Below are 18246 nucleotides of genomic sequence, written 5' to 3'. Positions count from 1 at the left end.
TTTATTATTATATTAATATTATAGGCAAAAGATATTAACCTCTCTTAGAGTTTGATAAAAAGACACTGACCTTCTCTAAGGTTTTAAAAGTCCTTGGAACCTCCGCAGAGGTTTCAAGAATTTTAAAGACTTCTCCTGAGATTTATAAAAAAAAAACTTTTAATAATAGGTTTGTGTTTTTTTGACAAATTTTAATGGAGGTCTATATCAATTTTGAAATTTTAGAAGAGGTCAATAGAATTTTTGAAACCTTATATGTAAAATTTGTATCTTTTTGACAAATCTTAAAGCATGTGAGTGTCTTTTACCCTAATATTATAAATGCTCACCTTAGTTAAAGAAAAAAAAAAAGCAAAAAAATTCTATAGAAGAAGAGAGATATTGTTTGGATTTTATTTTTTTTCAAATACAACTCCGCTATGAAAATTTAATTAATCCTAAACAGATAAGGCTCGGTGTGAACAGCAACCCTATTCATTGTTATGTTTTGGCATTTTGAGGGAGCTTGCATATGCCAGGTTGCCATTACCGCACCACTTATCACATGAGCGGTGATTCCATGTTGCAGCCATATGTGAAGCCAAAACATCCCCCTTCACGATTTCCATACATGCCTTCTGCGGAAGTGCATAAATAGCGATGGAGGTAGATGCAAAACCCCACCCCTCTTCTCCTCGCAAAACCCCAAAGGGTCAGTCTCATTCTCTCTCTCTTTTTGCTTTCCTTCTCTCAGGAAGGATCAAAATTTCTGCCCAACATGGGAAGCCGAACGACGGCCGGTGGTGGGAAAGCTTGCTTTCCGGCACATACCATCGTCAAATTCAGGAAAAGCCAACTCTATGAACCCCCTTCCATTGCTCTTGTTATCGAGGATGATAACATGCTGCTCGAAATCCTTGCTCGAGTTCCTGTGAAAGCGCTGTTCGCGTTCAAGTGCGTGTCCAAGCGGTGGTGCTGTTTGATTTCTCAACCTTCCTTTGCCCGCACGTACGTTCGCCGCAGAATCGAGTCTCCGAAGGAGTATCCTCCGGCGTGGACGCTCCTTTACCAGTTCACCTATGGCCGGGGGTTTTCTGATATTCCTCCTGACCCAGAATCATTGCGGCGATTATGCTCCGGCGCGCACAAATCCCCCGGCCTGTCCGTGCTGGTGCCGCCTCTTCATGTGTCCCACAATCGCGTGCTGACTATCTTAGCATCGAGCAATGGATTGCTGCTTTCTCGCCTTGATGGGTACTTCGTCTGCAACCCCATTACCCAGCAATGGGTGGCGCTTCCTTTGCCGCCTCACCGCCTCAAATACGTCATCGAGGGCTTTGTCACCCAAGCTGAGGACGGGATTGTCGCAGCCTACAAGGTTGTTCGAATGGAACGCCTCTGCGAAAATACTCGCGTCCTCAACATTGAAATTTTCGCTTCTGAAACCGGTGAATGGAAGAGCTATAGGGCCTTTACCCCAAATTCAGTCCAGCTTCTGGACTATCGCCCTGTTCTGTATAACGGGCTCCTTCATTGGTATGATATTGGATACAGAATGGTGGGCTATGATCCTAACGGCAGCTCGGATCGCTGCCGCCTGATCAACCTGCCCAGAACTGAGGAGTCGATCTTGCTTAATGAGAAGTACAGTGGGATCACCAGGTTCTGTCAGGTGTCTGGGGAGAGTTTGCGCTATTTCGAGGTTATTCAGGGTGTTGAGAAACCGAGTTTAAGGGTGTGGGGACTTAGGAACTATGAAACAGGGGAGTGGAGCATGGAGTATAGGATTATCTGCGGTGAAATCTTGTCTGCTGACGCGTACGTAAGTAGCTTGCCAGGCGTGGCTCTCCCGCTAGCTTGCGACCCCTTTGATGTGGATGTTGTGTATCTCTGGTGCGGGAGAGGGCTTGTCTGTTGTGATGTTGGGAACAGAAAGTTTGAGATCATTCGCCATCCCGTTTTCAGCAAAATGATGCTGTTTTGGTCTCTGGTCTACCCATATATGCTAGTGTGGCCAACACCAGTTCCTCTTCCAGCTGGGAGGGCCCCCTGAAAGTTGAGCATCACAGTTGTTTAGTATGGTTACAGTTAATCTGTACACCAGTGGAGATGTTATAGTTACTGCTTTGTCATAAATTTCATTTACCGATACTTCATGTTCAGCAAGTTACCAGAATCTATGTTGTAATACCTATGTGTGCTTCAAGTGTAGATAACTTGCTCAGAAATGTTAGCTGTGTTTTGTGTTTTGCCCATGAATCCCTGTCTTTGTCCAATGCTTTATTCAATAAACTAAATTCTTAGTTCATAATAGTTCCTTTGTCTCTGTTAAGTTTTCTATGTGTAATTTTTTGTCAATTATAGATGATATCTCGTATCCATTATTGATTTTCTCAGGTGGTTGGCATGAATGATTCAGGTTCTAAAATGATCAAAGAATAGGATGTAGATATGGGAAGTAACGGATAGATTCATCACTTTTCCTTCTTTCCATCTTCTTTGTAGTTCATATCATGGTAGATGGATAGATATATTGCTTTTTCTTGTTTCCATAGAAATGATACAACGGATTAATATGTTGCTTTTCCTTTGTTGCATGGATGGTTCAGATGCAAAAATGAGCAAAGAACATGATGTTGAAAGGGGTTGTAATGGATGGACACATTATTTTCCTTCTTGGTAAGTCATTGCTTACTTTTATTGTTTCCATGGAAAATAGAAAATAATGGATAGATATGTTGCTTTTCATTTTTTTCCATTTTCTTCATAAATCATATCGTGATAATGATTGGGAATGACTGCCATTTTATACTTTTCCAATATTATCTTAAAGCCGTTAGGGCTGCAATCCTCAATGGGGCCCATCTGCATGGTGCGGAATTTAGACGTGTTCGGCCACTGCAAATGCAAAAGCAAGATAATAGATTATGTCGTGCCGCACTTCCGGGTACATAATAACCCCTCTTAGCAATAAATAACACAATAATGACGACAATGGCGATAATGAAAATGACAGAATTTGAAACCGTGGCATCAAATGGTTAATTCTGTTATTGTAATTACTTGCCAATTTTTGCAATGTATGGTTCGTTAGATTCTGCCATGCCACACTTCCATTTATTGCATATTTATCCCTTTTAGCCATGAATACCACAATAATGACGACAAGGGCGATAACAAAAACAACAGAATTTGAAACCGTGGCATCAGGCAAATGGTTAAATCTGTTGTTATTGTAATGACTTGCCAACTTTTGCAATGGATTGCTCATTAGATTCTGCCATGCCGCACTTCAAAGTATTGTATATTAATCCCTTTTAGCAATAAATACGACAATAATGACAACAATGTCGATAACGAAAGCGACAGAATTTGAGACTGGGGCATCAGGCGAATGGTTAAATCTGTTATTGTAATGACAGCCCAACTTTTGCAATTAATCGCTCTCACTACCAAATTGTTTCCTTAACTGGGTCAACAGGTTTTTATCACCCATACTAAAGGAGGCTTGTCGCGACTTGCATGCTATGATAGGCTTAAATCAAATGCGACAAGGGCGTTAAATCACATGCGACAAGGGCGTTAAATCACATGCTACAATGGGTGTTAATCACATGCGACAAGGGCATTAAATCACATGTGACAATGGCATTAAATCACATGCTACAATGGGCGTTAATCACATGCTACAATGGGCATTAATCACATGCTACAATGGGCATAGCTCAATCTGCTTCCTGGCGGTATTGCCATCCTCAACCTGGTCATCTTCTGTTCCATCTGCAACATGTGAGTGAATCCCTCTTCTGTATTGCATTTGTTCCTGGTGCTAGTGATCAAAGATAGCTAGCAACTTGATCATATTACCCAAAATGGTGAAAAGTAGGGGCAGTTAACTAGGACTTGATGTGTGGTAAGGACATGTTTGACACTTCTGAGGCACCCAGTGCCTTGTTGTAGCTGTTTGGAGCATGATTCAATGGTGATGTTTTCCTAAATGTCATGTGCAATTCATTATTCAGTTTCAAGTAGTTTACTATCCATTTGGTTTTGATGAAGTGTGCTGCAGTTAATGCATCCCATTAAAAAGGGCAGCCCGGTGCACAAAGCTCCCGCGTATGCAAGGTCCGGGGAAGGGGCGGACCACAATGGGTCTATAGTACACAGTCTTACCTTACATTTTTGCTCAAGGCTGTTTCCATGCCGCAAACTCTTGACCTCCAGGTCACACGATGACAACCTTACCATTGCGCCTAAGTTCCCCTTAAGTTAATGCATCCTATTATTCCCAAAAAAAAATGTACTGACATTTGGTACATAGGAATGGAACGGAATTGAGGGGAATAGATTTGAATTTATAACTTGATTTTGTTATGCTTCTCATTCAAAGTTTAATTTCATTCCTTTCCTACTCTCATTCTATCGGCAAACCAAACATGATGTGAAACCAGAAAGTTCAAAGTTTACTGGTTGACTGTAGAACTTCTTTCTTTGCATTCCAAACTTCCACATTGTGATGGTGATGGCCTGTAAGAATTCCTGAGTCCTCATGAAAGGACCGTGAACGATATCTATTTTTTAATTTTTATTTTGTTCAGTTGCTCATTACTATATTACTAAAAATGTTATTGCTCTTCTTCCTTTTGATTATGTTATTGTTAAACATTCCTGTTGAATCTGCACCTATTCTAGTTATTGGCAAAACCTATTAAGTATATAGATTCTGTCTAACAAGGCTATTTTCCTTTGCAGAGAGGTTTATGTCATGCTGATTCTGCCTTCAACTTATCCGTTTTCCTATCCCACCCCCTCCAAAATTTGATTTGGTGTTTAGCTTTCTAGAAAATGAAAAATAATTAAGAAAAATAAGTCGCTGAGATTTATATGATACAATCAGTAATTATTTCTCATCTTTATTTGAAATGTTGTTTTGTGTTCCTTTTCATTTTGATGGTTAAGACTAGCATACATCTGCTAGCTAGCTTTTGTATATCATGACACAGAACATATTGGAATCTCAATTATTATGTGTTTGGTGTTTAGTTGTCTAGAAAAAAAAAAAAAAAAAAAGAATCGATGACAAGAAGTTGGTGGAATTTATATGATATTATTCATAATTATGTATATATCTTGGTTTGTATTCTTTTCCATTTTGATGGTTGAGATTTATAGTACATCTGCTAACTAGCTTTGTATATCATGACATGGAAAAATCTCAGTAGTTATGCATGCTTTTCATGTGTGCATATGTAATGCAAGTTTCTCTTTTACCTTCATTAGAATAAGTTATATTTTCCATATCTCATGATTGTATAACATTGAATAACTGAAAATAATGTTTTGAGCTGCTTGCAAAGCATGATCTCTTGGTGTATTCAGTTGGCAAGTTCAGCTGTTCCTTGGTAGGCATGATGTAGATTGTATATTTAAGTTTTCCCAATTCAAAAAATCCCTTGATCATTTTTCTTTGTACTAACAACATATTTTGTACTTTACCTTTGATTAAAGTAAGTGGCTGGCCTTCCAATAAGGATTTGTTAAAGGGGCCAATAATCTTTTATCAACAAAGCACTTTACCTTTGTTTGGTGTTTAGTTGACATTACAGTAATCTTCTACTATATCTCTGATGTGCTAGATGTAGTCAAGACCTACACATTTAAATCTCACATACCCATTATGCCTAGTCTTTTAGCCAACACTTGTCCAAAATGCAATGGGGTTTAGGAATTACGATTCCAATAGCAGAAGGAAAAATCTATTTACCGTACCATCTTCCAACAAGTGAAGATACTTGAATGCTGGTTAAAGCATACAATTAATACGGCTATACAAGCATAGTTTTGTGGCATTTTTATAAACAAGTCAGATAGTTAGATTGGCATTGTTTTAGAGTGAGCGACACTTAGAAATATAACTGAAAAAAAAAAAACACTGCTTCAAACGCACTGTTTATGAATTCTTCATGACTAGTCAAAATATCATTGTTTTTTAGCCTTATGAATTGAATTGATATGGTTACCTCGGAATTGCTCTGTGTGGATCCACAGGAAAGCTTTGTATACATTGAAATTTTCATGAGTTTATATTCGTGTACCTTTTTTTTGCATATGATTTTCTTGTTACATTTGTTCTCCAAGTTGTAATTTTCTTCCCTCTAAATGGCAAAGTAACCTGCTATATGTTACTGAGAAATTGTCTTTATATTACTGACATATTGTATTCGTAGATTTCCTTTTCCTCTCGTTGATATAACTTGAAGATATCATGAGTTATCTTATAAATAGGTTCTATACATTTTTTATGCATATAAATTGAGTATATTATTTACTAGATTTGTTCATGCATTTTGTGCAGGTGAAAAGTTCATGAGAAAATATTATCCCGAAGGATATATAGATTTGATTTTGAGGTTGAATTTCAGACTTCACAATATTTACCATTGTCAATTTATCCACATCAAAGCTAAATTAATCATCTTTTACTTAATTTTTATGAATTTATGTGATTGACTTGCAGTTGCAGGGGAATTGCTTTTCCTTTGTTTAGGTAATCCTTTACTGCTCTGCTTTTTGACTTGTGTTTGGAACTGTCTCTTGACTCACTGTAGCAACGAATTTTTCAACTATATTTACCAATTTGGGTAACTTTTCCCCTTATTCGAGTAGCTTGATTCTTATACTCTAAAAGCATAATCAAATTCACCTTTTTTATTAGCTTTGCTGCTTTTTTTTTGACAACATTCTATTGGAGATGTGTGATGTTTCCATTTAAGTTGTCAAATATGCATGTGGTTGATCATGAAAGGGGAACAGTATAGTAACATAAAAGCCAAGTACAAAAGGAGAACAGTATGTCCAAAAACAACAAAAGAAAAGCTTGTTCAATTATGTAAGAGCTGCCTTCTAATCTGTTTGAAGATGGGGCAGCAACAACCTCACAAAAGAAGGAAAAAATGAACGAGCACAAGAGATCTAAGAAACAGAGGTTTGTTCTAAACCAAGGGAAATCATGACGATCCTTATAAACTCTCGAAATTCCTTTTGATCCAAAAGGTTGACAAGGAAGAAAAAACTCTGCACTTCAATGAGGTTTTTTCTTTTCTTTTCTCGGTTTTGGTAAAACACATGTGTTGCTTGCAAGAAATGCCCCGCAACCAAAGGAGCCACCCATGTTTTAGTCATGTTTCGCTAAAACTAGAGAAGAGGGCACCATAAAAAAAACTTGCCACTGGACAATAAATGAATATGCGTGCATTTGTTTCATTGGATTCGTGTCACGGGGAGCACATATTAGGGCTGAGGGCTCGGGTCTAGTGCACTCGTAGCAAGTCTTGTGTATTATGCCTCTTCTGAGATAGTCCAAGTGAACATCCTTCCCTTAAAAGGTTGCAAAGTAGTTCTAATGGGGCAAAAATGATTTAGTCCCGAAGAATCTCCCTCCCAAACTATTTCATTGCTCCTATTGGAAGGAACAAAAGATCTTAGAACATTGAACAAGGTGGTGAGTGTGTTAACCTCTTTTTTCACTAAAATTAGCAAAAATGAAAATGTTTTCTTCTAGAGGGAGCTACCCCTCCAAAGAAAAGAAAGGGCTGAAATGTAAATGTATTGAAAGTGGAGGTCTTAAAAAGACAAGACATCATAACTTTCTATGATCTCTCATCAAGTATCCTTAAATTCGAACTCTACCACCATTACTGGTAATACCCAAACTCTATTACCATTACTCATTCTGTCTACTATCATTACTGGTAATACTCAAACTTTATAACCATTACTCATTCTGTCTACTACCATTACTGGTAATATTCAAACTCTATTATCATTACTCATTCTGAAGTAGGTAATTGGAAAGAAAAAAGAAAAATTGATAGTAAGAAGTTTTTCATATAAAAATTTTAACTCGGTAAGCACGAGACTATTTTAAATAATTTAAATTTTAAATTAATAATATATTTCTTTTTAAATATAACAAGATATTTTCAATTTAAATTGCCAAATTTGGAAATTGCATCAATTAAATAGTCAAACTTTTGGTTGTTTCGGCATTTCAGTCCGAGAGAAAAATGATTCAATTTTTTTCCTAATTTAAACAAGTGGGTCCTCAAACAATAAATAGCTGCATTTATTTCTTTTCATATTTTTCACTTGACATAACCTTGACTGTTGTCATTTTAAAACGTTTTATCTTTATGAGGTGTCATAAGGTGATTCATAAATAAATTTAAATTATTACCTGTTTAGAATGTGGTCCCAATACATACATAAATGTTCCAATAAATTCTGTTGATATCAAGTACCATCTTTGAGAAAACACATGTACTTAATGTTGCACTTAGTAATGGGCCACACCCACTGTAATGAATTTAATTCATTTAATAGGACGGAAAAGATTTTATTCATTAGTAGTTTTTTTTTTTTAAATAGTAATTTGAAATTATCCGATAAATTTATAATTCATAAGTTGATTAATATTTGAAACTAACACAAGTAAAATTATAAATAATTTGTTTTATAGTTTAACTTTAATAAAAATTAATAATATTTTAAATTTCCATGATAGCTAATGGTAATGGAAATTTTTTTTTTTTTTTTGTTGTAAAAGCTAATATAAGTTGGTGGTGTCCAATTTTTTTTTTTTCTTTTACCAATAGGAACATAACTTTATTCGTAATTATTATTTTAAAAACCAACGCATGAATAAAATATTTAATATTTCAACATTTAATTATAGTTTAACTAAGTTTATGTAATTGTGATATGGATTAATCATAATTAAGCTTAAAATAAATGAAACAAAGACTTATATTGAAACGATAAATGCAATTTTTTTAAATAGAGCTCTAATGTGTTGGAATAATATAAATATTCAAGCTTTTAGAATATATGATTTGTTTATGACGCTAATAAATTTATAATTTAAAATTCATTTACTCATAATTAATCATAATTAAATTTGAAATAAATGAGAAGAAGACTTATGCTGTCATGTTAAATACAAATGTTTTAAATGGAGACATAATGTGTTGAAATAAATTAATTTATCGAAGCTTTTCAAAACAATTTAATCTATAACTAAATATAGACTTTGAAATTTTGTCAATTTAATTTTTTTTTTTTTGTAGATTTTAAATATTTTCCTTAGACCCAACTTTGGTGGGAACCTTAAGTGTTAGGACTTTTTTTTTTTTTTTTCCTTTTTAAATTGCTAATAAATTTATAATTTAATGAGTTGATTAAATTTTGGGAAAAAATTAATTGTACACATTTCATTGAAATTTTTTAAACAAATATAACATCTCAATAAATGTATATGTAATTAATGACTACTTATATTTGTTAGACTTTTTTTTAACCATAAAGTAAATGTTCATGTGTTGACTCTACGAGTCCAATTCTGTTTTGATAATGACAATTCACTTGATATTTAACCTGTGCAATTGAGTTTGCGAATAGGATCATGATTTAGAATGCACGAACAGTAAGCTTGATATGGAAGTTACGAGAAATCTAAAGTACATATCACTTGACTCAATTTATGAGACTAGAAGAATAAAAGGATGAAGAAGCAAGCTTCAAGTTTAAGATCTTATTTAGAATTGAATGTATTTACATATGTCATATGATATAATTTGAAACTCAAATATACCCTAAACAGACCTTAAGACTCGTGCATTTCACGAAAGATACATCTATATTAGTTCTAGGTTGAATAAATTTTTAGAGGCAAAATTTTAGAGGTCTCATCGACAGACGTATGAAGGCTACTCGGCAATGAACAGTTTTCTCTTGTCGACGAAAATATATCGAGAGCCCAAAAAGTTCAGATAGTGCTCTCGTCGACAAACTCATAGCCTTGTCAATGAACAAGTGTTGTACACTCGTCAACGAACGTACCCATTCCTCGACGAAGGTCGCAACACAGAACGACTTTCTCAGCGCAAATACGGATTAAAACCTTTATTTTTAATTAATCCAACGACCATGATTTGATCAATTGCCGAGAACATTATAAACTTAATCTCTAAACCCTAGAGCATCACTTTTTTGCATATTATTGAGTGCTTTGAACTTTTTTCCCTACATTCTGAGAGCCTTGAACATATTGCTGAACTTGTGCCCGCACTTCAAAGATTTTACATCCATTTTTGGGCATTTGTTACGTTGATCAAAAGGCATTCATGCACTTACTTTGCAATCGTCGTTGGTATTGAGGTTTGAGTAGTTTGAGCATTCAAATTCTATTTTCTTGTTTCCCACGTTCATTATAGTTAATATTTTCTCAGGAGCAAAAATATTGTTGTGTTTTTTATATTCATTGATTGAATAAAATACTTGAGAAAAGTTTTTCTAAAACTAAAATCTTTGAGATATTCAAAGCTATATTTTCATTCAAAGATTTGGTATTTGGTTATTGCAAAACTATTGGATTGCAAATTCTAAGAGTTTTTAGATACATATTTTTGAGGAATAGTTTTCTAAAATATTATTTAAATCTTTGTGATATTCAAGGTCATTTTTTTTATTCAAGGATTTAATTTTACGAGTTATTTGATAGCAATAACTTAGATCTGCATATTATTCAAGACTATTTTTCTAAAGATCTTATTCGTTATTCTTGCATAAAGTGAGTTGAAATCAAACCCTAAGATCTCCAAAGTTTTTATTTTTAAGAAATTATTTTTGGGAGATATTAATTAAAAATAAATTTGGGAAGTATCACATTACTCATACGACAATTTTATCGTTACATACATGTTGAGCTTAATCTTTTATCATATGATTATGTACTATGAATTCTATTGTACTCACTTGCTTGGTTAAAAGTATTTTAAGTTTTGCAGAAATTGTAATCTTTATATTGTATTCACGTTTCGGGCTATGAACCGGGGTTGAGGAGGAAGTTACGCGTCTTGTAAACAAAAGATTATAAGGTAAGCTCTGTTTTAGTTAAAGGAGCAGATTTTTTTAGTGGAATCCTTGAGTGGGTTGAAGGCGAGGATGTAGGCTGGGGTAAACCGAACCTCGTAAAAATCGTGTTTGCCTTCTCTCTTCCCTTGACTCTCTTTAATTCCCTCTTGCATTTAAATTATCTACTTGTTGCGTATGAGTTGAACATTTGGTAAGTTTGTGAGTAATTGGGTAAAATTGTATGTTTGATAAAGACACACATTAAATTGATTAATTGTGAAACATTAAGCTAGCTGTTAAGTGGCTTGCAAGTTTGTAATTGATAGTTTTCAAAATTAAAACTTGAAAGAATTAATTTTAAAAATACCCAATTCAACCCCCTCTTGGGATAACACCAGAATTCACATTTGGTATTAGAGTGCCAGTTTACATAGACTGAACCGTTATTTCTGTAAAAGATCACAATGGCACACATCGGTGTAACCCCATTCGGTGAGGGATACTTGTCTGCTAGACCACTAATTTTTTGTGGTGTAAATTACACCTACTAGAAACGAAGGATAAGTATATATCCCTTAAATGTTGATTGGAAAGTGTGGAGAATAGTTTCTAAAGAAAATCATATTCCTATGAAAGTTGTTGATAAAGTAAATGTACCTAAGACTAAATATGAGTATACTGATGATGATTGGAAATCTGTTCAAATAAATGCTACTGCTATAAACCTTTTATACTATGCACTAGACGTTAATGAGTTTAATAGGATGATGGCCTGTAAAACTGCTAAAGAAATATGGGAAAAATTAGGAGTAACATATGAAGGCACTAAGGAAGTAAAAGATAGTAGGATAGATATGCTTACAAGTGAATATGAGAAATTTAAAATGACTGCTGATGAGTCTATTCAATCCATGTACACCAGATTCACACATATCACGAATTCATTAAATGCACTTGGTAAATCTTACCCTACTTATGAGTTGATTAGGAAAATCCTTAGGGGACTACTGCCAATTTCGGAAGCTAAAGCTACTACTATAGCCGAAGGAAGGAATCTGAAAGAGATGTTGGTCATTGAATTGATAGGTTCACTCATCACGTATGAGCTAGCAATAAATGAAAGGAAAAATGAGCAGAATAAAGCAAAGAGAGTTACAACTCTTAAGGCATTGTCTAACAACTCTAGTGAATGAAGTGACTCAAAATCAGAAGATGACATGACCTTGCTAACAAAGAAGTTCGAAAAGTTCCTAAAGAAGAATAAGAAGTTTAATAGAAAATTTTGGAACTCAAAATAAGAAAGAGGAGAGTCAAGCAAAAGGAAACAAAAGGAAGATCCGCCAACTTGCTACGATTGCAGAGAGGTTAGACACATCAAGCCTGAATGTCCTAAACTAATGAAAGCCTCCAAGAAAAGGAAGAATGTTCTAAAAGTCGGTTGGGACACACACAACACAAGCAGTTTGGACACTGAGTCCAATGATGATCTGGTAGCCAATATGTGTCTAATGGCACATGATGATCTTGAGGTACAATTATCTTTCTCTGCATCTTCTTATTATTCCAATGATTATGAAAATAAAAATAGCATTCTTTCTTATAATGAATTATAACAAGAATATTTGTACACTCTTAAAATGTTTGAGAAGAAAACTAAGAAAAATTCTGATTTGAAATGTAAAGTAAAAGAACTCTCAAAGCTTATTGAAAAACAGAATGAGTCATATGCATCTGTGATAAAATAAAAGGATTTAGAAATTAAGGAATTAGAAAGTAATTTGAAAGACAACTCTAAAATTATTCATAAATTCATAGACGGCCAGAGTTACTTTGAAAGACTTCTTGGGGCACAAATAAATTCCCTATATAAAGAAGGACTTGGTTTTAATGGAAAGGAAAATTTGAAGTAAAAGCATCTTTACATAGGTTATTTTGTAAGAGAATCAAAAGCTTATACTCCATCAAACAACTCTTATAAATATACTACATGCTTTAAATGTAAAAGGATGGATCATATAAAATTTGATTGTCCTTTCAAGAACAAAGATGTTAAAATGAACAAGGTATGGAGAATTAAAGGAGATTCAAGCACTAACCCCCATGGACCCAAGAAAAAATGGGTACCAAAAACAATTACTTAAATGTCTATTACAGGCGTGCTTCAGATCATCTTCTTCAAAAGATAGATGGTATATGGACAGTAGATGTTCACATCATATGATTAGGGATAAAGCTAAATTCGCATCTGTCACACCAAAGGACGGAGGATTTGTCACTTTTGGGGACAATGCAAAAGGAAAGATCATAGGAGTAGGTAAAGTTGGTAACAATCCATCACTTATTATAGATGATGTTTTGCTGGTTAAGGGATTAAAACACAACTCATGAAGTATAAGTCAACTGTGTCATAAAAGTTATAAAGTATCTTTTGAACATGACAAGTGCATTGTTAAATATAAAAATAATAACAAAATTCTATTAACTGCTGAGCGCTATGAAAATATATATACCACCAGCTTTGATAACTTAACTTCTCAACGTGTGACATGTTTTTCTGCTATGAATGAGATTAATTGGATTTGGCATAGGAGACTAGGACATGCAAACATGGACTTAATATCTAAATTAGTCAAGGGAGACTTAGTTAAGGGATTGCCAAAGACAAAATTTGTGAAAGACAAAATCTGTGATGCATGTCAATTTGGAAAAAAAAACAAGATCTAGTATTAAGAAGAAGAAAGTAATCTCTACTACTAGGCCACTTCAAATGCTACACTTAGATTTATTTGGTCCAAACCCAATTCAAAGCTTAGGAGGAAAATCATACGCATTTGTTATCGTTGATGATTATTCTAGATTTACATGGGTACTATTTTTAGGTCACAAAGATGAAGCATGTGAACAATTTATTAAACTGTGCAAGAAAATTCAAAATGAAAAGGGATATACTATCACTAAAATCCGAAGTAATAGAGGTAGAGAATTTAAAAATCAAGGTATGGAAGTATACTGTGATTCATTAGGAATATCTCATAATTTTCAACTCCTAGAACACCACAACAGAACGGTGTAGTTGGAAGAAAGAATAGATCTATACAAGAAATGACTAGAACTATGTTTAACGAACATAAACTATCTAAGTACTTCTAGGCTGAGGCTGTAAAGACCCAAAAAATAATAGTAATTAAATAAAGAGAAAAAGGAAAATTTAAAGTCGGTAAAGCAGAGTTTGTCAACGAATGCCCTGGCTTCGTCGAAGAACTCCTTTATATGGTTTGTGGACGAAGTTCAGTGTTTCATCAATGAAGAGATACCGAGAGGGGGACATGCAAACCCTTTGGTTCATCGAAGAATTCATTATCCTCATCGACGAACTTCCTTTTTCGATTCGTTGATGAGTCCACGTGTCTCTTCGACGAAACCACGTGGCCAGCCATCTATATAAGCACAAAAATCAGATTTTTTATGGGACATTCAGATGCTCTTCTCTCTCTCTCTCTCTCTCTCTCTCTCTCTCTCTCTCTCTCTCTCTCTCTCTCTCTCTCTCTCTTTTTAGAATTCGATTTCTCTCACTTCTTTCTAAGATTCTAACTTTGTTTCTCCCCGTTTTGATGATCAGAAGCTACCACGGTGATCTTGGGGAGATTCTCTACAACTTAGTCAGAGCATAATTTCAATTTAAGAGGTTTAGGAACCATCCCAAAATCAGGGTAAGTAGATTATTTAAGGGTTATTTGGCTTGTAGCTTTTTATGAACCCAGATTTGGTTGTAGATGTTATTATACTGGTGTTTGGGATGATTAGATTTGGATGTTGAGAATTCAGGGTTTTGGGGCTTATACTACAGGCAGGCTAGGGAACCTAGTGAGTGTGCTCAGGAACCCAGGTAAATGATAAATAGTTTATAAATTTAGGAAATGTGAATATGGAAATTATTCTGAAAATTCAATTGAATAACAAAAAAATATGTATGTGTATAATTTTAGGATTATGAAATTATAAATGTCATGGGCGTGAGTTAGAATCAGTAGGAGAGTTCAGTTAGCCAGGTAAGGGAAATATGTTATGCTAGTTAAATTAGGACTTTTGCCAGTAAATTATAGTAATTTATTATGAGAAACAGAGTTTAAAATTGTATAGTCATATAAATTTTAGTATATGAGTTTTATTCATTTATTATGTGGCTTGAGTAAATATTGTTCAGTATGAAATTTATACAGTTTTCAGAATATCATGATTCAAACTATTTTTGCATAGAATTATGCTTTATCAGATTTTACAAAATTATGAATTACAGTGTATATACAGACAAATATTTTACAGACAAATATTTTATAGACATATATTTTTCAGACAGATATTTTTTAGACAAATATTTTACAGTATTTACAGAATACCATGATTTCCAAAATTTCAAAACCATAACACTCAGATATTTCAGTTTATTCAGTCAGATATTACAGATCAGATATTACAATTAATTCAGTCAGATATTACAGTATTCTTAGAGCAGTTTTACAGTGTTATGGTTATTTTGGAATCATTATGAAACAGTAAGATAATTATATATATTAGTATTATATAGTATCAGACCCTAATGAATTATTTCAGTCAGATTCAGTCAGCAGAGCATGGTACCGTTGCTATTTCAGATCAGAGTGCAATCACATATCTCAGATAGTGTGTGGATTTTAGTCAACCGTGCCTTGGAGGTATTGCAGGCTACCCAGAAATCGGGTTTGAGGTGGCCTGTTTGATGAGGGAGAGTTAGTTATCGATTCTTTGGAGGGATTGTAGTATGGTTGGTTTGATGATTGATAGAGTTTTAGTTGAATTATCCTGGTGGGCCAACCAGAGTTAAGTCCCGCCTACGGGCCCGCACAACCCTGTCATGAAGGTTAAATCATGCTATACAGTTTTCCAAGGATGTTTCACAGTTATTTATATATATACAGATTTATAAAATAACAACAGGTATATTATAATATTAGTAGTATGATTAAATAGAAAGCTCAGATAATACAATTGTATTTTAAGCCGCATAGGTGTGATATTTTATATGATATCTCAGTTCAATTATTATCAGTAAATTATTTATGTAAACTCAGTTGCCACACACTAGTAATAACATATTTCTTCTTATTGAGAGTTGTCTCATCCCAGTAATTTAACATTTTTCAAGTAATCCAGTTAGACGAGTAGATCAAGTTAAAAAATAGGGAGGTCGGGTGCATTCACCTATTTGTAGGGTAAGTGTTTTCATGAAGAAATATTTTTGGGTAGGCTCCAGGAATTTTATTAGATGGAATTGGAAATATATGTATTTATGTACATATATTTAGGAGAAATATTGAATTCTGGTATTGTGTATATGGTTGTACAGTATTATGTTTTTTGCTGCATAGGTTTTTCTAATAGTCGTCATAGGGGTATTAGAGTAAATAATTATCAGTCTATTTATATATTATTATTATTATTTTTTTAAAAATAGTATGAAATTTTTGAGGTCGTTACATTTTGATATTAGAGCCTAGGTTGCTAAGTTCTATAGACTTTAGAGTATAGCAGAAAAAAATACCAGAATATAGGAATTGAATTTTCAGAAGGATAGAATAGAATATCAGCGAGATAATGTTGGTAAATTAAGATGAGAATTTAGGGTTCTGTTTTGCAATCTGGAAGTAGGAACTTCGGGTGGTTTCTATGTTTTTCCTGGGTGATGATTTTAGGAAAACCATAGTAAACTATTGTCAGTTTCTTTTCCACATGGTAGGACTAGACCTTAAATTAGTAATAGGTGGTATGAGAGTATTTTAGTTAGATGAAAGTGATGATAGTATTATGAGGTTCAGATTCTCAATATAATTTGGTGTTATTGTAGGATGGACCCTGGAGGTAGTAGTGCTCATTGTAGCGGTGATGATGGAGCAGGGCCTTCTAACATGGACAGCGGGGACTCAGATGCTATTTTACATAGCGTAGCTCAGCAGGTCATGGTTGAGATTGCACAAAGCTCCAAAGAGCAAGGAGGTCCATCTACAGCCCAGGGTTGTACAATAGAGAAGTTTACTTAGATGAACCCTCTAGCATTTTCAGGCACAGCTAATCCTACAGTTGTTAAGAACTAGATGCAGGAGATAGGGAAAGTATTGACGGTGCTTCACTGCACTAACAAGTAGAGGGTCCTCTATGCCATGTATAAGTTGATAGGAGAGGCCGAGAGATGGTCGATGACCATGAAATTATTGGAGGAGCAGAGACGCATACTAGAGCCTATGACCTAGAGCCGATTCAGAGAGATATTCTTTGACAGATATTTTCCTGCTACTATCAGATAGGCTAAAGTACAGGAGTTTCTGGACTTGACTCTGGGGCCGTTAATAGTCCAGCAATATGCAGCAAAGTTTATGAAGTAGTCATGATTTTGCTCCATACATAGTGCCAGATGAAGCTAAGAAGGCCAGAAAATTTGAAAGAGGTCTGAGGTGAGATATATATAAGCAAATGGCAGTTCTAAAGATACAGGACTTCTCTGAGTTAGTCAATAGAGCCACAGTAGCAGAGGAAAGAAAATGGAAAGATATGGGAGTACCAAGTCAAAGGAAGAGGCCGGCACTTACGGCAGGTTCCAACCTGGGGCCATGGAAAGGAGACCGGTTCAAAGGAGGCCAGAGATAGATGATAAGACACCGAGGGTTTTAGGGTGAGCAGGCTTACCCCATTTGTCCTAGATGTGGCTGGAGGCATCTAGGTGAATATAGGATGGGAGAGAACGTCTACTATCAGTGTGGAAGACCCGGTAATAGGGCTTGGTCATGTTAGGGACCGTTGGCCCATGCACCCATTCACAAACCATTCCGGGGTGGTTACCAGGCGCCCCGTGGAGGCCAATAGAGGAAGACAACACCGGTGAGGGTCTATGCATTGACGCTAAGAGATGCTGAGGCTACTGGAGATGTCGTGAGAGGTATTATTACAACTTTACCATATAAAGTTTTTGTTTTTTTTTTACATAGGTGCCACTCATTCTTTCGTGTCGACGGGATATGCTAAATTAGCTGTGGTTGAGGCACAGTTGTTAGATGTTGAATTGTTAGTAGCCATGCCGATTGAATCAGTACTGAGGTGTAGGAGGGTGCTTAAAAATTTTCCAATAGGTATTCAGGAGAAAGTTCTACCAGCCGATCTTGTGGTATTAGATATGCAAGGATTCGATGTGATATTGGGTATAAACTAGCTGGTTGCTAACCACACCAGCATGGATTGTCATCGAAAAGAAGTGATTTTTAGACCCCCAGGTGAGCAAGAATTTAGATTTATGGGATCACGAGTGCTTGCCTCGCCACAGTTAGTATC

General features: G+C 35.0%; 1 protein-coding gene across 1 annotated transcript; it reads left to right on the top strand.

The window, feature by feature from the left end:
• Window positions 1-530: 530 nt before the first annotated feature.
• Window positions 531-2292, top strand: LOC131168226 (F-box protein At1g49990-like). Its single transcript, XM_058127521.1, has one exon. The coding sequence runs from the start codon at window positions 650-652 to the stop codon at window positions 2030-2032; it is 1383 nt and encodes a 460-aa protein (XP_057983504.1). The 5' UTR covers window positions 531-649; the 3' UTR covers window positions 2033-2292.
• The last annotated feature ends 15954 nt before the right edge of the window (window positions 2293-18246 follow it).

This window comes from Malania oleifera, chromosome 11 (genome assembly GCF_029873635.1).
Source record: "Malania oleifera isolate guangnan ecotype guangnan chromosome 11, ASM2987363v1, whole genome shotgun sequence".
In the NCBI taxonomy this organism is placed as follows: Eukaryota; Viridiplantae; Streptophyta; class Magnoliopsida; order Santalales; family Ximeniaceae; genus Malania; species Malania oleifera.
This window is presented reverse-complemented; position numbering and strand designations above follow the sequence as displayed.

What these genes read in the sequence shown, in the direction of transcription:
- LOC131168226 (XM_058127521.1), top strand. Translation starts at nt 650, where the DNA reads ATGCAAAACCCCACCCCTCTTCTCCTCGCAAAACCCCAAAGGGTCAGT.